Below are 23,001 nucleotides of genomic sequence, written 5' to 3'. Positions count from 1 at the left end.
TGTTCCGACCCTGGCGTATCTAGGAGCTTGGGTAAAGAAATGGCAACTTTTTGCGCTTTTTAGTAGCTTTCCCCATATCAGATTTTTCTCTAAATGTATACAATTGTGTGCAAGGCATGTGGGCATTTAGATAAGGAAGTGTCAGATTTTTAACATGCATACATTTAGAGTAACAGCCTCTTTTCCGCTCGTAAACCCCCAGATCATACCACCGGGCCCTAAAACCTCTTAAAATGTGGGCAGAAAAATCACAAGAATTATGGTATCATTTAGATAATTTTGACAAGTCCGCACCATGAGTTATACATCTTTCTTAAAATCATATTCTGGCCAACAGGGGTGTGTCTTCCCAGGTCACATGGTTGAGAAACCAGTCTAACCACTTTCTTTAAGCTCAGCCTGTCCTCAGAGGGGGCTGCCCCTCCCCGTTTCCCCTAAGAGGAAGCCACTTTACGCCCCCCCCAATATAACATTTGCCTGAGTCCAGGACAGGCCTTTGTTCAACTCCCTGTAGTCCCCAACTGCTCCACCCCTAATCTAATCAAAGAGGTGTTAACTCCTTTTGGCAAGGGGAAGAGTGGATGAACAAGTTTCTCCTGTCGGGGGTAGTTGTCAGGCAGATTCCAGTTTCATTAAGCCAGGTTTCAGCTAAATGTCACTTTTTGTTCCCAGTTTTCTACATTCAAATCAAACTGACAATTTTTACATATACATTAAATAATTACTTCCTTCAAGTCATTTCAGAATATAGTTTTACATTGTATCCACCTCTTAGCAAGTCTTTCCTTGGTCTGGTTTTGTTTCATTTGTTCAGTTTTACACAAAAGTCTGGTGGTTTTAAAACGCTGGCTTTCTGATAGTGGTGAGTACTGGTAATGCAACCATTTTTGGGATTAAGAAAATGAATTCCCCACAGTTCTGAGGTGTTTTTTGGCAATCAGCATTGCCATTCCCAATGGTTTCAGGCTACTGTGTGTGTAGCCCACTGGTGGTTTTAGGCAGTGCCCTCCTGTGCTCACAACATAGGCAAAAATGGGTGGCAGCCTATTCTTCATGTTTTCCCTGTGCACTCTCTGGGGAGTCCTGGCAATCATGATGTTTTCCATGCCAGTACTGCACAGTTTTATTGTAGGGCTTGGATGCATGGGTAAAAACATCCCACATCATCATTGTAATAAAATGCAGCTATACCCCACGTAAAGTCGGCCTAGCTGGATACATAAGCGTCCCACAGGCCTAACGCAGCCAGAACCCAGTCTTGGCATCCACCCTCCAGACTGCACACATTGAACCGATACCAATACCACCACACCTAATGCTAGAATGCAGCTACCATCAAGCAATTACATCAGGTACACACCTAACTGGTGCACCCAAGCAACCTTCGACACAGTACTCTTTCAACTGACCTGGACTACGGTTTCCGAGGGCGTTCAACCTACCAGCGTTTTGAGGTCATACCAATGATATATAGAGCGCTATATAAATGCCAAATGATATAACATAACATAATAAACAATCCAAAAGGCATTCTCCTGCACATGAAGAAGACAACCTGTGCGATAAAGGCTGTCAGATCTTTGGAACTTAGGTCTACCTGAATTTGATTTTACGATGATGTTAGGTTTGGTGTCTGTAACATTTTGGTATGTCCCACTTTTGTGATCAGTTCAGAAATGATTGGAAAGGGGAAGATGTCTGTGATAATGTTCATAAGTAGTCCATCTGGGTCTTTGCAGTTTCAAAGATCATTTGGGTTTGCGAACAACCACTATAGGGCTTATCCATTCAAAGGCATATGTGCGCTCTTTGATTCCTCCCTACTCCACCCTCTCCAGTTCATTCTTTCCATACTCTATCAGGGCCACGGGCACTCTCCCCACACGATATACAGCCAGAACAGCATGTTTATAAATTTTGATGCACAAATGTGAAAAACCCTGTAGCATCCCACCTTATTTCTGAAGACTTCTGGAAAACGCTGGTTAATGAGATCACGCCCTTTTCAGATTTCTCTTAATATTCTAAAATACAAACATCGATTTCGCCTAGATATGAAAGTTTAAATTGGATGGTTCAAGCTGTTCCAGACACTTTCTGGTGACTAAACTGGGTTTTGGTCCAAATGCAGTATGAAAGGCAATCCCATCTGACATGTTTCTAGTCCAAAGCATTATTTTTAGGTATAGATGGTCTCTGTTCTTTCCACTAAGTAAATTACCACAACCTGCCGTAACCTACAGCAACTGACCGACTGTACCCAACAGCCAAAACCCTGGCTGTTACCAACAGCCCTGCAACCTGCTCTAACCAACAGCAACCGACCGACTGTAACCAACAGTCAAAACCCTGGCTATAACCAACAGCCCCACAACCTGCCGTAACCAACAGCAAGCGACCAACTGTACCCAACAGTCAAAACCGTGGCTGTAGCCAACAGCCCCACAACCTGCTGTAACCAACAGCAACCAATCGACTGTAACCAACAGTCAAAACCGTGGCTGTAACCAACAGCCCCACAACCTGCCGTAACCAACAACAAGCAACCAACTGTACCCAGCCAATATCCCCACTACACCAACTACACAACAACCACACAACATACACACACACACCAGCACCATCGACTGTAAGCAACACCAAACAGTCACACACACCCCACACCTCCATCCACCAGGAGAACAATCACAAACAACACTAACAAACATATATATATATATATATATATATATATATATATATATATATATATATATATATATATATATATATATATATATATATATATAAATAAATGCAGGAATTCCTTAGGGCTATAGAAATATCCTAACCACCCAACCTGCATGTCCAAACTGCCCACCTGTAAAAAGAAAAACCGTTAACATGAAACAAAACAACATTTCTGTCTCAAGGAAACAGTGCAACATAACCCCAGAACAAACACAATGGACACTAAAGGGCCACCACTCGTACACTCAAACTCAAACTTCTGGTTCAAAACAACATCAACCCATGACCAACCCCTTACATCTACCCCCAACAGAAAAACTATGCAGAGGCCACAACACTAAACAACACAACAACAAAATCACTGGCCTCCCCACACCTACCCATGTCAGTCTTCAGACAAAGTGAGGGCCTTCAACTGTACATAGAAATCCCAAAGATTCGGGTCCAGGTCCCTCAGGTTTTCCACCAAACCACTGCACCCCTCACAAAACTCCTCTCCAACCACCTCACCCACTGAGCAGATGAAACACAAAATTTCCTTCGGAAACATAACGCCCTCTTTTTCCATGCTCCGGACCGCCATCCACCCATTCACCGTCCGCCAAACTCACACGTTTCCTCCTCGCATCAGCTGGGCCCTTAACATCTTTTACCATGACCCGAGACACTGATGTGACCGCTGCAAGCCCTGCCGTGACTGCGGCTACACCCCCACTGATGCTGTTCCAAGCACTTCTGAGGCCGCATCTGCCTCCTGCTCCCCGTCCCAGCCAGAACCAAAAGGAGAACATACATCTCGTTCCACCTTGACTGCTCCCAATGCCACTGTTACTCCACCATCCTCATGTACCCAATTCGGAATGAGAAAGCTGCGTTCCACAATGTCCTCAGAAGACACGCTGCACTCCAAACCAGCATTGCGCTCCATCCGATTACGCTGGGACGCTGCCAACGTCATCATTACTGTTGCCGCCCCCTGACAGCAACAGCCTCTGTCCACAAATGTGCACCACACACCGCCAGGTTCTGCCGTGCCCCCTTGCCTGAGGACATACTCCTTTCTGCACCGACTGGCACAGAAACCCCAAAAGAATGTCACTGCTCCTCCGATGCAAACAGCAGGGAATCCTGCAATCCTTTCGTGGCACCACTCGGCCCAGAACACCTCTGAGGCTACCTCCACCTCCCTGCAGGCTCTGAGGCTACCTCTCTGCAGGCTCCAGCACCACTCGGCCACCAGGCTTCCACGGACCAGGACTCCACTGAGGCTACCCTGCCTCCCTGCCGACTCCTCCTCCGAGGCTACCTCTGCCTCCCTGCCGACACTGACACTGGCAGGGGAGCCGGTTGCTGCGCCACCCAGCTGCCCCAGCACCAGCCGTGCCCTCGAGCTCAAGACTCAACCTCCGAGGCTTACGTCCACACTGCTCTCTGCCTGTCAACACCGCTGGCGCTGCTTCAAGCACTATTGCTACTCTGGCAAAAGGCAGTCCTCGGAGGCTACCCCGGCCTCGCCGCCAACACCGCACCGGCAGGGGAACCTGTAGCTGCACCAACCGGCCCACAGCTGCTCCTGCTCCAGCCGTGTCCTATGAACCAAGGACACTCTCCTCCTCGGCTCCTTTCAGCATAAGTTGTCCGCCTGAGAGCGCCTCCTCACACTGCCCGGCCTGCAAGGTACCCTAAACAGGGTAGCTGGTGAATGGGAACCTTTGGGGCAGTGTCTTCTGCCTACTTCTCCCCCACAGCAGCTCCTGGTGCTGGCACAAAAGATCCTCGTGGCCAGTGAGATAACCAAAGTGGGGTCCTGCCACCATACAGCACACAAGAACCAAGTAAATTACCTAGTAGTTTATTGGGCCCAGTTGTACAGGTAAGTTCATCAGTACAAGAGAAGAATTGACACTGGCACATCCACCCAGCTCACTCTCTCTCCAACTGACACTTTGGAACCTCTACACTCAAAGCTCCACACTCCACACCAACATTCCACCCACTAGAGATTCCACAGCACCAGTACCTCACCCCAACACATTATGACAGGACACTCCCCTCATGGGTTATTTTCAGGTGTTGGTGATTCGTCTCTGGAAAGGTACAGGTTTATTCAGTGGGTTGGGGCTCTGAAAAATCTCTCGAGTACCCCTGCCCCTATCACTGGTGGAATGTTGGTCAGCAATGGATTAACGACAGCACAATATTGCAGCTTTATCCTCTTTAAAGTAAGTGTCCTCCATGTATTTTTCGGGCTTTTTTGCTGATTTGTAGTGGTAAGTATCTTAGCCAACCTGATAAGAAAGTGAACGTCACTTCTCTGACATATATGTGGCACTGGAAGGTTGTTCAATTGTCACTGAAATGTGGTTTAATTGTAAGTCAAATGCCTATAAACACACTGTGTAGCGCCTTCAAACGAGATGTGGAATGCTCTGTTTTACCTTTCCCCATCGATTACGCATGCGGCCACTCCTCCCCACTCTGACAATGTAGGGTTTTGTCTGGACAGCCCTGGAAATGGTCTTCTGTCCCCTGTCCTGAGAGGTTTTTTTTAATTAAAAAATGTTGGGGTAAGCTGAAGTTGACCACTCAAACAATGGTCGACTGTTGAAAAAAATTACATCTTGCAAATATTCGAAAATTAACATTTATAAATCAAGTAAACATTACAACAGTTTACACCCGACGTCTGCTATCCTGGGATGGGCTTGAAGTCCCAAATGTGGGCTAAACTGCACAAAAACACAAGGACTCGTCCATAAGTGGAAACGGTTGCTTTCATGTGACAGGCCACAGCGTACAAATATAAATCTAAATGTAATTGGTTATTTATAACCCACTTAATACCCAGAGGTTTGTAAACACGGACCCGGGGATCAAACCTGTGTTGCACTGCGTCATCTTTCTTCCATGGCGAGGCGTTGCCCCTGAGCTATTCTCCCGAGACAAACGTTGCTAACCTAGCTCCTCGGCCTTACAGGGTAACCAAATAATTGACACATATATAATTAACCACATTCATCCCCCTACCTAATCCCTCCCTTCAAATATTCCTTCCCCGTCAGCTCCCTGACATCTTTCCCAATTTTATCCATGTCCTTTACCCGAGCCAACGTCTGTCGTCCTTCATGACCTCTTCCCCATTCTTGTAACCTGGGCTATCTTGTCTGTTCGAACAGTGCTAACCATCCACTTTACCGCCATAATAACCCTTCGGCTTCCACCAACCATCCTTTAACTGATTGTGTCTCCAGCTTCACCGCTCCCCTTAGCTCTTCCTCCCCTATGTCCTCCTCTGCACTTCTAATACTCCCTTCCTCTTAACCAGAAGGCCAGGCCGACCTGCCACATCAGCAACAACAAAACAGAGATATACCACAACACAACCCCTTGGTGCCCCAGCCTGTCAGACCAAGCCACCAGTTCTCCCTTTAGCCCCCACTTGTCAATTTGAGGACCCAGAAAAATCCCCTCTCTGGTGTGCGGAAAATAGATTCAGCATCAATCTCCAATTACAAGAGGCAAGCTTGTCCAAGTATGTATTTTGTGCACTATCCAGGCCCAATGCATGCCTGGTTTGTAACTATTGTAACCTTTTGTTTCCAGCACTTACTGTAACCACGTTCTTAAGTTAAAGCACCTAGATGTCTCTGGGCTTTGTGCGCTATATAAATGACAAACTAAATAAATAAATAGTTCCCAAACCTTCGTCAGTCCCCTTTAAATAGCCTGAGTGGTACTATGTCCCTTGGACGGGTTGCTGGCTGTTGTCCAGTACCCAAATATACTGGGGGGGGGGGCAAGGGAATTGACCTGCGTCTCTCCTGGAACCCCCTTCAGATATGTTATGTTATCCAATATTTACATAGCCCCCATCACCACCATAGTGACGTTACAGCGCCTTGCCTTGTCTGAATGTTAGCATACTGTGACCCTGCAAGGGAGTTGCCAGACCTGAGCCTGTGGATATGAAAGAGTAAGATTAGGGAAGGAGTTGATGGCAGAAGGTAAAGTTGGAGGGAAGAGGGCTTGATAGGAAGGAGGCAGTGGACAATAAGACAAACAGATGTGAAGGGAAAATACAGAAAGGAGTGATGTGGGATATGGTTGTCATAGTAGGGATGCATGTGTCATAACTGAGGTCAGTTATTGGTATTCACAAGAGAAGGAGTCAAGGGACTCAGTTTCAAGTAGAGGTTTACTATGGAGGTGGAATCTAGACTTGCCAAATCATGGCACTAGATGACGTTGATGATTGGTTGCGTGATGGACGTGAGAGTTGCTCAAGCGGGCCCTAGAAGATATCAGCTACATGCTTTAACAGATGACGCCTTGTAGACTGGCGGAGAGCCAGAGATGTAGGAGGATCTCTAGTAGCAGTCAGAGCAAAAGCGTGTGTCTTTATTTTTAACATGCCTACAGTTAAAAGGGTGCAGTTTAATTCTAGGAGCAGACCGTGACACAAAATGTGTTAATGAGTGATCCAGAATGATGGTCCTGCTTGAAACCCCTAAATAATAAGCAGGGACATAATTTATGAGTCACCAGGGGTTGCAGCTGCGACTCCTGTGTTCTCCCTTGCTACCCCTGCAATCTCCCTTTTTACCCCTGTAAAAAAATGTTTTTACTGAAGCTCCTGGAGTAGCAGGCGCCCCCACATCCCATGTGGTGCAGGGGCCCCACCACATTAGGTCTTGTCGTGCCTCAGCACAGTCTTCACCCGTCAGGTTGAAGGTTGGGCCGGGGCTTGCAGCATGAGAAGGAAGCGCTCAGTAGGGTTTGGAGCTGACCGTGACTTGTGGTGCGTGTCACATGCCATGTTCAGCTCCAACCACTTCTCTTCCTTCCTCGCGGTTCAAGTACAGGAACCAGTAAGCTCTCCTAGCTTCCTGGTTCCTGTTTGTGAGCAGCACAGAGGATCTCAGGATGGCCTGGAGTGACGAACCAAAGCTTGAAAAAGAGGTAAGAAGTCTTATTTTTTAAATGTTTTGTGTATTTTGCATGTGTGAAGTGCTTGCCAGACGTATGTTTGTGCTATGGTCCGTTAATGGTGAATGAACGAGATGAAATGTGATAGTGTGTGTGTTTGAATGTTCTGGGTGGGTGGGTGGGTATGTGCCTGTGTAGATAATGCAGTGAAAGTGGATGTAAGAGAAGGTATATGAGTGAGTGACTGGTGGGTGAATGAGTATGAATCTGATGGTTTGTTTCAATGTTCTGGATGGGTATGTGTCTGTGTGGAGAATGCAGTGTGGGTGTTCGTGAGAGAAGGTGTATGGGTCAGTGAGTGGTGGGTGAATGAGTAGGAATGTGATAGTGTTTGTTTGAATGTTCTGGATGGGTACGTTCCTGTGTGGAGAATGCATTGCAAGTGGACATGAGAGGTTTATGGGTAAGTGAATGCTGGGTGAGTGAGTAGGAATGTGAGTGTGTGTGTGTACATTTACTGTGTGGGTGGGTGCCAGTGTAAGTGTATGTGAGAGAAGGTATATGGGTGACTGGTTGGTGAATGGGTATGAATATGTTTGAGTGTGAATAAATGTGAGAAGAGATGTATGGGGGGTGGTGTGTGTGTGTGTGTGTCACTAGAGCATTTTTGACACATCCTTTATTCACTTTGCATGTTTTACTGGTATTTTCAGCAAAGTCAAGTGGCTAGACTGGCATTTTTATATAGCGAGACTGGCATTTTTGTATAGCCAGTCTAGCAATTGCTTACTGTGGCATGACATGTATTACTTGTCATATTTGATAAAGCAAGCATGATAAGTAGTATTAAATCGCTAGACTGACGTTTTGGTGTAAATGCCTGTATATTTCTTACTGTAGCATGGCTTTTTGTTAACTGAGCATATATGATAAAGCAAGGATGATAAGTGTTCTTATGGATCTAGACTGGCTTACTTCGGAACCAGTTTGGACATGTTTTCTTCTTGTGCTATGTCACTTTTAATGGCCAAACCAATGGGAGTATTTTCTTACACAGGAGTACTGGCATATAATGGCAGAGCCAGCTTTGTACCTAGTGCCAGTAATGATACAATAAAAAACATCTCAATCTGAACATGAGTATGTTCTTATATGGGAATAGTAGCATATGTTGGTGGAGCCAGCATGGAAATGTATGGGCACAACAAGCACAAAAATGTTTTTTATGCTGGCATATATTGAAGGGACTGGTATGAAAATGCATTGGGAAATGCACTTGTGCACTTTTGATGACTTGCATCTATTGTATTTTTTCCTGGGAGTTACCCACACCCTACAAAACCGATTGCAAACCGTCTGGCATTCTACCTAAATTTTCACAGAAAGTGTGCACCATTTTAATCCATTATTTAAAAAAAATTCTCATAGGAGGGGGGAGAATACCCCTGACCAACCACACCTCCTAAACTCGCTTTTGTTTGTTCAGACTCCCTCGCTATGCTCAGTCACAATCGCATACTTGTGGAAAATATTTACACCCTCCAATAAAACGACTCACAAGCCACCACTGGCAGCTGGTATATTTTGGGACCAAGCACAGCCCTGTTGTTTCTATGTTAGGTGAAACATTTAAGCTATGATTAAAAAATATATTTACTTCTTTCACTTGGAGTAGTGCATGCCCCTGCAGTAGCATAAGCATCATGCACATTGTGCACACGTGGTGGTCCGGGCTGGCCTGGGATGTGGCGTGGCCTGTGCTTTGTTAAGGAGCTTAGTGTGGTTGGGGGGCCCTCCACATGGCTCGCAGGGGGCTCCAAATATTGCGCTATGCCACTGATTGGGCTCTACTCACCTTGAACACATTCAAGTGTGATTTGAATGGTTGAGAGGGGCCGCAAACTTGACCAGGACCCTGCTCTGGTGCAACACTGTTTAAGAAAATAAGCGTTGGACAAGGTGTCTCAGAAGTGAGAGAGCCATGCAGTGACCCACCTTCTTGGAAAGGGCTTCATTCACTGGCCAGTCCTCAGGGTCCCGGGGGTGGGGGTAATTGAATAGCACAGCTTGCTCATAGCGCTCTGAAAATCATAGATACATTTAGCCCCACTCTTGAGGGATGTGCAGCCCCCCCATCTTCACCCCCATTAAAAAAGATTGAAGAAGAGTCATGTATCAAAGCCTAGGGAATTAAGGTGTTATGTTCGGCTCTGGGTTGTGGGGGACAACATGTGGTTGCTTGTCACATAACTTAAAGATAAATGCAAACAGAGACAGGTGGCCTCAGCTTACACCCGCACAATAGGTTTCTTCTATCGTAAAAAGGTAGCAGGCTACCTTTTTTGTATTTTTGTAAGAAATTAAGACTAGGTCACCCTAAGTTACCTGGGGGAACTGAGACGTTGGCCCCTTGCTCACTGTGTTCAGAGAGGCACATCTCCACCTCACTGATGAGGCCCAAAAAGGCTGAAACACGTGACTGGGGTTGCTGTTGGTACTCTTGTTCTAAGGAGGTTGGCCTGGCATTTCGGTGTTGGACTGCCCTTGTGGGCGGGACAAAGACTGATATGCAAATGGATATTCCTCTTTTGTGAAATGTACAGTGTGCTAAAAGCGATGGCGGCGGACTCTCAAAGTGGGAAAAAAAACAAAGAACAGGTTATCATGCCATGTTCTTTCTAGAGAGGGGCACCTGCTACCATTTTTGTATTTTTGTAAGGAAATTGGGGTTGGTCACCCTAAGTTACCTGGGGAAACCCAGACGTAGACCCCTTGCTCACTGTGCTCAGAGAGGCACAGCTCCACCTCACTAATGAGGCCGAACAAGGCTGAAACACGTGCCTGGGGTTGTTGTTGGTACTCTTGTTCAAAGGAGGTTTGGCTGGCATTTCGGTGCCGGACTGCCCTTGTAGGCGGGACAAAGACTAATATGCAAATGGATATTCCTCCTTTGTGAAAAGTACAATGAGCTAAAAGCGATGGCTGCAGACTCTCAAAGTGGGAAAACACCACAGAACAGATTATCATGCCATGATCTTTCTAGAGAAGGACGCATGCTACCTTTTTTGTTTTTCTTCTATCGTAGTTAACTCATAGATACCTTTAAAACTAGGGAATTTTGTTGATACTAAATCCTGGTCAATGGTTTAATTTTTAGGCCTTGCTCGTGCAGCATTTTGCCCCTGGGTAAACAGACAGCGCATGCCTCCCCCAGTCAGTGGTTTTTTGGCTTGTTTAACAAATCAATGCCACAGATAACAAGTACTTCTGTGTCCATTGATCTATAGATGTTTCATACACCAGCTGTAGCCTGTGTTGGAAATGTTGGTTACCCTATTACAAGTACTGCATTATGTATGTTTTACATAGAGGCTCCACATCGAATCTGGAAAATTAGATTCCCCAAATATAGGAACGTGGACAAATCTTGCCTCCCTCTGTGCCTCGGTTCTTATTTCTGGCTGAAATTAGAGCACCTGGTAACACAGGTGTTAGACACATCTAAAGGTTGTGTCCCATCCCTTCACGTTGTCACTTAGGGGTTGGGGCCAGAAAATCTGGTAGCCTCAGAGAAATCAATGTCCCGTTTTTTTTTTCGTATCACAGCCGTAATTTGGTGGTCTTTTAAAATTGTCGCCTTACCGAAACAACGTTTCCTAATGTCCCCCAATCACCCCTCTCTCCCCCTGTCCCCCACTGCACACCAGGCGCTGTGCTGCGCTTACCTACCAGAGTGTCCTAGCGCTCAGAAGGGATGGATCTCTGAGGTAGGCGCAACGGCAATTAATAAGTACAAGTGTGAAAGGGGGGGTATGCGTATCTGCCCACCGTGTTATACGACGGCTACCTTCCTACTCTGGAGCATCTCTTTTGACATAAACCTCTCCAATGTTCTTCCTCCCCTTCCCTCGTGTTATTACCGGTAGCGCCTTTCTTAACACCTTTGCCAAATGGGCCCTGGCCTCACGGACAAAGAAAGCAACCGGCTTGGGCCAGGCTCGCGCCCTTCACAGCCCCCACAGTTGCGTCTAAACATGCCCGCGACATCTCCCACACCAACACGCTTTCCCGCCCCAGCGCCGAGTACTGTCACTCACCCCGTTTCCTGTCAACTCCCCTCCTTTGAAATGTGCATTTTGTCCGCATGAAGCGCCTGCACCGTATAAGAAGTTTTTTAAAAAAATGCAAAATGTGTTTTGTTTGTATGTATTTGTGGTTTGGCAAGCATGCAGCATTTCCGGTAACCTTTCACAGTACAATACACGAGAAACAAAATATCCCACTAATTTCTAATTTCATCAAACATTTCACACTAAATCAATTCACCACAAAATGCTGTTAATGGAATTAAATGCGAAATCTATTATTCCTGCAGGACCCAAACTCATATCATTCGATTAAAAAACAATGTTATGTAAAAAGGCTAAAAAGTAAAACATCCTTCTGCTTAAGGCTCCGCCACACGTTTCAGAGGAGATTACGGTGCATATGTATTGCGCTCACTGCGTACTGTTTGTATGGGCCTCGTGCGTGGATGACGCTGTCTAAAAACATTCAGACTTCCGCTGAATTTAAATAGATCCGGGGACCTTCTATGACTGCATTTGCCGCGTACATTTAGGAACCTATAACGTGGCGAAACGTGTGTTTGCGCGCCTTTGGCATATCAGCACATGCGGCATATTATTCCGAGGAATCTGCGTCATTATCTAACTACCTGTCCATCTTTATGTTTGCCCGCCCCTATCGTGTGCACAGGTACCCCTCAAACTTCAATTTCTAAAGTTTCGCAAAAATGGCAGGAAGTTAGCCCACCCAGGCGTGTGGGGAGGTAGGGAGGTCGCCCTGACAATCGAAAGGAGTTGACGTCGCAACTCATTAATTTATTTATTTATTGAGCGTTTGTTTTCGTTTTTTTTGTTATTTTCTTTTTTTTGTATTTGAATTTTCAATTAAGCAGAAATGATTTTAATCAGAAATTATTTTAAGGGGCTGTTGCTAATAGTATTCTATTTGTTTATTGACAAAAACAGAATATTTGTTTTAAATGCTGAAGGATTTTGTAAATATTTGTATAACTTTGAAAGGTTGACATATTTTAACCAATTAATAAAAAAAAACATATTGAGCGTTTGTAATGCATCTATACAACTGAATAGTGTTTACAAGCGCCACAAGGCACAGCGGGGAGCGAACAAGGGGAGTACATAACATTGACAAGAGAAGTGCATTTGTATTGCAAGGGTGATTTTAAAGAAGGATGCTATGAATATGTCTATTTCTGACATAAATTATTCAGGCCTGAGAAATTCAGATATCGGAATCCATTTTATCTGAATCGTGATATGCAATTTTAAGTCGCCGGGCCTCTCTGAGAGGTAATTCTGGGTCCAGCTGCGCATTTTTAAAACCACGTGCTCGCTCTCACACTGAACGACTACGAAAGGCTTGTGCCCGCAGCAGTCGCCGATTAAAAACCCCATAAACTAATAGATAACTGGTTCCCTGCACACCTGTTTTTTGGCGGAGTATTTGCCTAAGTACACCTATAAATTATGTTTTTAGCACAGACCAGAGGGAAGAATGTTGAAATGGGAGTGGTTTTGAGCACCGATTACTTTACTTAACGTGAGGTTTTTTTAATATAGCGCCTATAATCGCGGGTTTGCAGTTTCCGAGCGCGGTGAACGGCAAGTGTTGCTACTATGTAATATAAAGAGCAGAATCGATCTGTCAGTGTTTACCCGATATTTGATATCTATGGAGAAAGCCCTTGCCAGGACGTATTACCTGGGATGGCGGAACGACACACGAGGCAACACGTAAATCGTACTTGCAATAAAACGACATAATTTAATTACGTTGCTGTAACCATAGGGCAGACACGTGATAGGGGCAGAGTCAGGACGCCTGACAGCACCACTGCCGCTCCAAATTACTTAAGTGTTGAAATATCTTAAATACAACACCCAACAACCATTCGAATAGCGCATAATGCGCCATTCGGGTGTCTCCCAGAACCCCCATGCGGCACGGGGGTCCCCTGTGGTCCCTGGGAGATTTAAACCTCTGCATTTATCATTGAAAAGCCCCCGGCTTCTCACGCCATAAACAGCCTTCTTTGTATGCGGGCTCCTCGGCGGGGCGCCTCGTTCAGGTGCTGAGGGCCCTCGAGTACCGTCGTCAGGTAAATGAAGTGAAAACGAGCGTGCGAGCACCTAAGCTCTTATGCCGTTTTTGAGTCATTTAAGACAATTCCAGGTGTAAATGGGGGGGGGGCAACCCCTCACAACGCCCCTCCCGCCCCCCAAGACAGGGAGATGACGCTGCAGTGTTTGCACGGTGCAGCAGGGGGCGCTCACGGACCACACTGTGGGCAGACGCGGCCTTGGAAGAGCTATGGTACTGGGCGGGCACTTGAGGTGTGGGCTTGATTGACAGGGCGTCCGGCCAGTGCCCCTCCCTGGCGCAAGGGCCTGAAGAAGGGGGTGCGGCCTCCTGTGGGCGATGGACCAGTCAGAGACGGGAGCCGGAGGAAGTCGGAGTGAGGTCAGCAGGGGCGCACGAGCTGCTGCAGGGGTTGCGCGAGCCTGAGCTGCCGGATGCACAGAGATATGGCCAACAACAACACGAACGGATAGAATATTCCACGTTTGCTTTCCAATCCTTCGAATTTCACAACCGGGGGACGTTTGCGGGGGTTTACCAGTTCAGCAGAACTTTCTAAGGCGGGTCACCTGCTTCCTTGACTTCATTTAAAGACACTCGTCCAATAGTTTTAGTTTCTGTGCGATGCTTTCGTGAAAGGAAACCAGGACACGTGTGTGTGTGAGTCGCCCCGCGAACGCAGCCCGAGTAGTCCCGCGGTGAAAGGCAGGCGGCCCGCAGGGAGGGGAGCAGCCATGGACGAGTCGTACATGGCTGAAGATGCACGCATGGACTCGTCCCTCAGGATCAAGGCCACCTCTGCCCTATACAAGAAGGTATGTTGGAAAAACTGTTCAAGCCAAATAATAAACACTAGCCGGAATCGTATGTTCCCCACCCCATGTATTTGGTCGGTCGCTCTGTCGGTCCGTTTTCCGCGTGCCTTTTTACAGGGCTCAAGTCGAGGGTACACGCAGGGGGACGGAGTCCACCCACTTTTTTCAGAGGGTGGACTCAGCCCCCCCCCCCAGCTAAAATGAGAAGCAATTAATGTCCTCTTTGAATTTATGCATTAATGCCAATCACGTGTATCGAACCACAGTCATATTTGTAGGCCGGACACTTCACCACTGATGGAAAAATTACAAACAACTAAAGGTAACATGTCCCATTTCGGCAGTGCAAGTCCCAGGGAAAACATTTTCTATTGGTTCTTGGAGTTTAAAACATGCACACATCTTAACGTGTTCAAAAACACTATTAGAAGACAATATCCTCTCTTGGTTTTGTGTGTTTTTATGAAAGGCAAATGCCATTCGTCCTGTCCAATTTGGCTGGTTATGCAGAGCCAATTTAATGAAATGTGCACGTTTCACTTTGATATGCTCATTTCTGGCGACCTCACATCCCATTGCTTTTGTTGATCAGCCCCCCCCCCCACTTTAATTTTTCGGACTTGAGACCCCTGCCTTTGCATATTTGCAATGAGTATGCTGGGGCAGATGCGCGGGCTTTGCTCCTGCAGCATTTTGACGCCCAACGTTGCCACGCGCGGCGTTTGCTGTGCGGGTATTGCATCTACATGCCCCTAAAAAAGGACCCGTTCCTCTGCCTAGGGATTACCTGGGATATCTTTGCTTCTTGGATTTGCGTGCATGCAGGCGTTATTTTCAGTATGCATGGTGCGGTGGTCGATGCGCTTTTGAGGTTCGTGTGTCTTTTCTGGTCCTGTGCCCTGTTTGTCCCTGGACATGCCTGTTGAGTCTCTGGGTTATTTTCCGATGGACGCCCTCGGGCGTAGGTACATGTGTGATGGGAATCCGGCCCTTTCTATGTGAATGGAAGTTTGGCTCTGTTAAGAGGGGCGCGCGTGTGATTCCAAGGAGGGTGACAGTCGCCCAGGGGTTTTGTACCACAGGAGAACCTGGGTTGCGGGAGGGCTGCAGACAAAATATATATGTGCGATTCTACCCTTCCATTTTTATTTGAAAGCATGCGTCAAAATAACACCAGTCCCTTAAACTTCGTGTGATGTGTACATCATTGTATCGTGCAGGCCCGGGTTGATGTTAAACCAAGGTTCCCTCAGTATCGCAGGCATCGCCACGTTACTCGAGAGGTTGGTTCTGCCAAAGGGGGGGCCCTGCGAATCCAATTTGAAGCACTTAATATTGATAAATAGAGAGAATGCGTTTTTCACAGCTCTGCCGCGATTACACCCCGCTTCTTGGCGCAGTAACGCCGGTCGTTATGTGCCCCCTTAATGTCCCGACGAATCCATGTAGTTAGAGGGCGGCTAGAACCGGGAAGGCAAATGGTACGTGAGGGGCCAGCCTCGGGCCGTGGTGTTGCCCTCGTCCGCGCAGGCCCATTGCCCTCCCGAGTTTATACTTAAGCCTGGAGCGAAAATCTGGCACGTCGGGCAATTTAGAAACACCTTCCACCGCTCCCTCCGCACAGGCGGGAGATGCGCACACATTCGATATTTTACTTTGCCATGGGGGCCCCCGTGTGTTCCCGCCGCATATTTTCTGCCGAACTGCGAACTATTGACTAGTCTGGGGGTGGGGGGATTGTGCCCAAGGAGGCCAGGGGACTTCATTGTCGCATATATCGGGTCAATCACGTGTACATTATTTTCAGCTATTAATTACTTCTACTCGATCCAGCTTCAACGTACACACCTGAAACCAAAAGACGGCAGTGCCCTCTTCTGGGGTCGAAACAACGGGAGTTAAATTCCATGCACTCCAGCGGCGTTTAGCCCGTTCCACTTGGAATAGACTGCTTGTATGCACACTGAAACGCATTTGGTTCTACAGTAGCAACGCCAAGGGCGAGGGGTCATGGGGGTCGTAGTCCAAATCATCTTGAGAGCCACACGTTCACGACCCCTGCCATAGAGGATGCAGATGTGGTTGGGATCTTGGGAATATTCACTTTCCACAAGGGTCCCACACTTTGCCTATGTTCTCCCACTGCCATGATCTTGATGCCCATTCTAGCATAAAACATGTATGTGCCTGCCTTTGGTACTGAGAAACAGGTTCCAGATTACATATTGCCGCTGACACTGTGGGTGTTTATATCATACTAGAGAAAAGCTTGTGTGCACTGGCTAATCTTAAGGGAAGGCATTTTCGGAGTGTATATCACGTGATGTTCAACATAGTACGTAGAGCCAATTGTTTCTTATGGTCTTGGGGATTCCACTTACAGGGTTTGGACTCAAATCTATGTTTGTTGGCGTCAAAGTTTAAAACATAGAGAATGATAAATACCAAGACATATGACTATGAATAAGTATATTAATTTGTTGAAAGCAACAGTTCCTTCTAGCAGTGATATTGTTAAAATACACATGTTGTTCACCTGGAAGATGAACATAAAATCTTATTGTTGCTTGCGTAAGGCAAAGTATAGTGGTGGTAACTGGCAAAGTATGCGCACGATGGCTTCGGCCAAACATGCACCTGGCACTTTATTATGTAGTATATGATATGATTGCCTGAAGTTCGCTAAGAAACATCTTATTGGTAAGCATGCATGCAGAGTTCCTAAAAGTAACGGGATCCCGGAATTCCTCATGTTCCAATATTCAGACTTCTTCATCAGGTTCCCTCTGCTGTTGGAATCCATCTCGGTGTGGCAGGATTGGGTGTTGAGTTTAGCCAGTCTGTATTCTCAGCGGAGTGCCCTGGCAGGGGAGCTCTGTCCCACTGGTCGGTGATAGATGTGTGATATGGTCTCAATTGTTTTACAGTCAATCAAACCTCTGATCGAGAAGAAGCGCCGAGCCCGCATCAATGCCAGCCTGGACCAGTTGAAGGGACTCCTGCAAGATGAGGAGGGGCAGCAGGTGAGTGGAGACTGGGCAGGGTGGGAACAATGGGTTCACGGCTGCGAAAAACCGGGAGAGGTTTCACGGGAATAGCAATGTTTAAGTGATGGCAGATGGCGCAGGGACTAATGAAAGCCTCTCAATAGTAGTTGAGCAATACATTAAACTAAATTTATCCTATCGCTTCCCAATGATTTGAAGGAGGTGCTATACAAATATCGGGGTACATAACATGTGATTTTACACACATTTGCTATAAGCAAACCACACTTGAATTCTTAATATCATATTAATTTCTTAGCTGGCCCTAATAAACTGAGACATACACACACGAGAGATGGTTAAATAAATCCCACTCACGAGTACTTAAAGCTTGTTTCCTTTACGTTGGTCGGTGAGGTGAAAGCAAACGCCCTGCTTGCTTCAGATGTGGGGGGGGTTGCTAAAAACCCCTTACAGTAGGGAATGGCTAAATGGAAACCCTGTGTACTTTATGGAGAAAGGGTGGGGGCAGAGCAACACCTGTGCTCTTCCTCCCTTCCTGGTTCTAGCATTCCGTCCCCCAAATGCTGGCTCTACCCTTTCCCCGAATGTTCTTTTTCTCTTTTCCAAACACTAAATGTTTTTTCCCTTTCAGAACCAGCACGTCTCCAAGCTGGAGAAAGCCGATCTACTGGAGCTGACTGTCAAGCACCTGAAGAGGCTGAAGCGATCAGGTAAACATCTGCCCGGGGACCTCTTGGTTTATTTACAGGGTGTTCAGGTGCTCCTTCAGCTGCGCGTGCTCCCATTCCTATCCGACGAGGTTTCCATTAGTAAAGTGGAGTGTTTAAGGGGTCTACCATACCTTCTTTTTGCACATGGAGGCAGCTTATGCTGCTCGTTTCCAAAATGTAATATTACGAAGGGGCCCAGGCTGTTCGGTTAGACTTCAGACAGCATTTATAGCATGTATTTATTTATATTTAGGATTCATATAGCAGATCCCCCAAACAGCAGCCAAGTGCTTACTCAGCAAGAAGGCATTATATATGGCCAGAGAGCAGTCGGGGTGTTAGGCAGAGAATGTGCCGATACACAGGGTCGCACGAAATGGTTTAAACCACCTACGTATTGGAAGCATTATTTGGCTGTAGTACTTAACACCGTACATCAGAAAACAGCGAAAAACATACCAATTGCAATATTAAAATTCAGACTTCCATCGTGTCAATTCTAAATCCTGTGGTTACATACCATAAGCGTGAAAAGACTCTTTATGTGAGCGGGGACTTTGATCTACTGGGCTCTCCCATCCCTGTAGACTGCTCCATGGATCGTCGGGCATTGCTGGTTTGACAAATGCCATGTTTGATACATGGATCTGTGTTTTTGCACCACGGCACATCATTCAGTCGTGTAACTCCTGCCCACCGCTCTTCGCTGGATCGTTTTAAACAATCCTTCCCGTTTCCCTCCCTGGTGGCCTCTGCTGCCCTATGCCCGCCTCTCATCTCTCATTGGGGGTTCTGTATCTCATACCCACTCACCTGTTGCCCTTCATCCCTGCCATACATCCACGCTACGCAGCACCTAGGCTCCAATCCCCCATGTCCCATATCTCCACTTTTCTCGGTCCTCTTTGCAGCCAACCATCCTTCCTGTGGTTCTTATTCCTCTTACCTTTCTCTCGGCATTCCTTCCTATCCCAAAGCTTTGTCGCGGTGTTTGGACACTTTGAGGTTGTCAAAATAATATGACCCCTCCAATATGGAGACTTTACCACTTTACCTCCATCTTGCGTTGCTCCACGAGTTTCTGTACACGGTACAGTCTCGCCTGGTGCACCACACTTCTTGGCATTTTGTTCATTCAGGTTGCATCATCTGGCCTTGGGGCGTGTCCTTTGTCAGCTCATTCATTCCGTTTAAGGGCATGGATCTCGGGATCAGTGCATAGAGACGGAGGAGTGCCAACATAAAGGGCCATAGAGTGGATTGGTATGAGCCAGTAAGTCACTCTTTAAAGGGCACACGCAGATCATGTGCCCCTGCCCCTCCACCCCGTGTACACATGCGCACTGTAAAGCAAGTGCAACAGTCCAGCCTGCTTGCAAATACCTGGCGCGTGAAGTGGTTCTTGGCATGCGCAGTCCATTGCATCTTAGTTTAGGATGTCAGCACTCCTCATACCTGGCTTCCTTTTTCCTGTGCTTTATTTCCTGTCCCTCCTTCGCTGGTGCTCCCCTCCCGCCCCCCCCCCCCATCTTTTTACATGGCTCCACTGCTACCTCGCTAGCTTTGCACTAAATGAAACTGTGTAGATGCATTACTGAACAGCGCACTGTACTTTGGCCCTGACATAGGTGAGGCTGCAGTGTATCACAAAAAAAGCCTATTCAAATTTCGTTCGTATTGATTACTATGACGCTGGGGGATACGTAGAGGTGTAATGCAGGTTATCCAGAGGGGAAATGCACATTGTCTAAAGTGTTTGTTCTCCATAGACCATTGACTTATTATGTGTTGATCTGTGTGACAAGTTTCATAAAGGGTATGCACATGTTGGTAATTAACTGCACCGTCCATCTTTCCCCTCAGGATCCTCCAACCCCGTTAAGGACTTCTCTGCAGGCTACATCCATTGCCAAAGCACTGTCTCCAACTACCTCAGCACTGTGAACACATTAGACCCACAGCTACAATCTCAGCTCCTACAGCAACTTGACCCGACAAAACCCAAACTGTTTCCTGACGAGCCTGCCCTTCTTATGGTCAACGATAGAAAGCTGCCGGCGGCACAGATTTGGAAACCTCTGAATGTTATAACTTCCCCTCATCAAATGAAGGTCACAGGAGGCTATACAAATATGGACAGTGGCTCCTTATCACCAGAGCAGTGCGTACCTTCTCCAATGTGGATGAAGCCTCCATTCACCTTCCAGACAGCGCTCCCACTGCCAAGGTCCACGTCAATGGCCTGCCCATCTACTGCCTGCAACGGCGGCACGCGTTATCTCCCACCAGACTTTGTTACTAGCGAGTCTCTGTCGGCCTGTGCAGATTTAAACAAACACTATCCTCATAACGAGGGAGCACCTCACCCATCGTATCCTGCACTCCATGTCTCGGAGCCCTCCTCCACTGTCGGCGGTTTTACCTGTTCCCTGGGGTATCACGTAGAGTCCCCGGTGCTCCAAGACTACTGCAGCTCCCCATACCAGCTGCCCCAAGCTGCTCTTGCAAGTCCTCCGGCACGCAGTGCCCCGGTTGAAGTTCCTGAGGTCTGGAGACCTTGGTAAAAGCATCTTCCAAAAGCATTGGCCTGTTTTTTTGCATCAGATTCTGAACTTTCGGTGGCTGCACATTTGAGAAACTTTTTGATAAGTTCAACTTCAGTTCTGTGTAATGCAGAGTGTGGTGGCAGGTCCACTAATACCGGGGAATCGGCATGATCCTTTGCTGTCGCGACAATCCTGTATGCATCCACCACTTCCCCGGTAAATGACTCTTTTAAGACTATCGGGATCTCATTGCAGGGCTCGTATATCCATAAATAAGGAGAGCCTCCATTTGCACAGTTGTTCTAGGTAGTGTTCTCTCCTCTGCTGTGAGAGGCAAAGGAAAACCTCCATCGCCTCCTAAAATGGCTCCCATCGGAGCATAACGAGCGAATTCCATGGACTGGGGACAACATTTGCTTGTTCTATGAACTTTTAGAAAATGGTTGTGTTGCACTGGTTAGATTTGTGGGTTGTCTTTTTCTGACAGGGAATGCATATAACTTCCGACAAGTGCCTTTGAGAAATTGAAAAAGGAATGGCTTATGTATAAGCAAAAAACATTTTAAAATGATCACCCTTTAAAAGATCAGTTTCAAATTACGATAACTGCAAATGCATTGTCACACTATCGTAGTCCTAAAGTGGATTACATTTAGAGCATGTATGTGGTTGCAAAAATGTCTAGGAAATCTGCGGTGCTAAATCTACATTTATGAATTATAAATGATTGCATGCATACACTGTAAAAAAATGCGTACTGCAACTGATTTGAATAATATAATCAGAACATGGTATGTTAACGGGAATGTGTTGGTTATCTCCTTGTCACTAAACTGCTTAACTCTGTTATTGGAATGCAGATAAATGACAGTGTTCTTTTAACCCATCTGCGTTATGTTATTGGGGGGGTTATGGTCACATAAACTAGCAATTTCACACTTATTTTTTGAAGGCATATAAGTAAATGTATCAGTGCTGACACAACCAACTGATGGATGGTGCTTTTGCGCAATGCAAATATCATTAAGCAAACTCCAATTCAGGGAAACCATACTCTAAACTCTTGTCCACCATTGAGTACTTTTCTACTACTACTGAAGGGCAGAGTCCTGTACGTGAAGCGACTTTGCCATGCAGGGGAGCCGTCTGTTGGTTTGCCTGGTACAGGGAGAAAAAATATCCTTCCCAACTACATTGAGCAGAACCAAAACTCCTTCCATGTATTTTAAATCTAGTCAGGATTTCAAGCCTATTCGTGATTGGCTTGTGCGATATAACGTGAGCATCCTAGTCCCACCAACTCTGCAGGTAATATCTATGAATTTCAGGCGCGAGCTGGTCAATTGCTGCCGGGCAGCTGTCCAATTGTTCTTCTTGAGCTATGAAGCAGGTACCCGGAGACTGCTTCAAAAGATTCCAGCACAAGCTCTGTAATTCACTCTGGAGTTTCACTCCCGTCTCCCCAGAATCGGTTTTAATAGTTATCATAGGCCTTTGCTAATTATCCCAGCCAAGTTCACAGCTCCCTCCTAGCTCACCTTCCCAGATCTCACCCAGAAGAGGGCAGTGTAGAGGAATTCCAAGCCATGAAAGGGAGCCTTCGAGCCTCCCCATCTGCAGCTGCATTCCCTGGACCTCTCCTTGAGACAAACGTGCAAAGAGAAGGAATGACACGTGCCCATCCAATGCAGTTTTAAAAGAAAGTGGCTTCTGGCGCCAACCAGTTTGTAGAAAGGGGGGCCCTCATGAACTCCATTAAAATACAGCATGTTAAGTTAGAAAGTAGCACCACCTAGTGATCTTATGTGCCCAGCTTGGTAAAAGTGACATGTTGTGAAATTTCTCGTGTGAGCGAGATTGATTTGTGGAGGAAAGGAGGAGCTATGGTGAGACAAATGGGGTGGGGGGGTATGTGACTTGTTTTTGGATAACTGTCAGAGAAAAGGCAATGCGGTTAGGGCCCCGGGAATATGATGTGGCAATGCGTGTTGAGTCATTCCTGATGTATGAAACCGTGTTGATCAGAAGAAGGGTATTACTAAAAAGTGTGACTTGGTGATGGGATCGAGACGTACTTGAGCAGACCCTAGGTGTC

At 46.6% G+C, this 23,001-nt stretch overlaps 1 protein-coding gene across 1 annotated transcript; it reads left to right on the top strand.

The window, feature by feature from the left end:
* The first annotated feature begins 14,082 nt into the window (after nucleotides 1-14,082).
* Nucleotides 14,083-21,788, top strand: LOC138497287 (transcription factor HES-1-like). Its single transcript, XM_069620642.1, has 4 exons — nucleotides 14,083-14,639; nucleotides 17,567-17,662; nucleotides 18,282-18,360; nucleotides 20,224-21,788. The coding sequence occupies exons 1-4, from the start codon at nucleotides 14,559-14,561 to the stop codon at nucleotides 20,922-20,924; spliced, it is 957 nt and encodes a 318-aa protein (XP_069476743.1). The 5' UTR covers nucleotides 14,083-14,558; the 3' UTR covers nucleotides 20,925-21,788.
* The last annotated feature ends 1,213 nt before the right edge of the window (nucleotides 21,789-23,001 follow it).

The sequence above is a fragment of the Ambystoma mexicanum genome, chromosome 5q (assembly GCF_040938575.1).
Source record: "Ambystoma mexicanum isolate Mex_15411 chromosome 5q, UKY_AmexF1_1, whole genome shotgun sequence".
In the NCBI taxonomy this organism is placed as follows: Eukaryota; Metazoa; Chordata; class Amphibia; order Caudata; family Ambystomatidae; genus Ambystoma; species Ambystoma mexicanum.
This window is presented reverse-complemented; position numbering and strand designations above follow the sequence as displayed.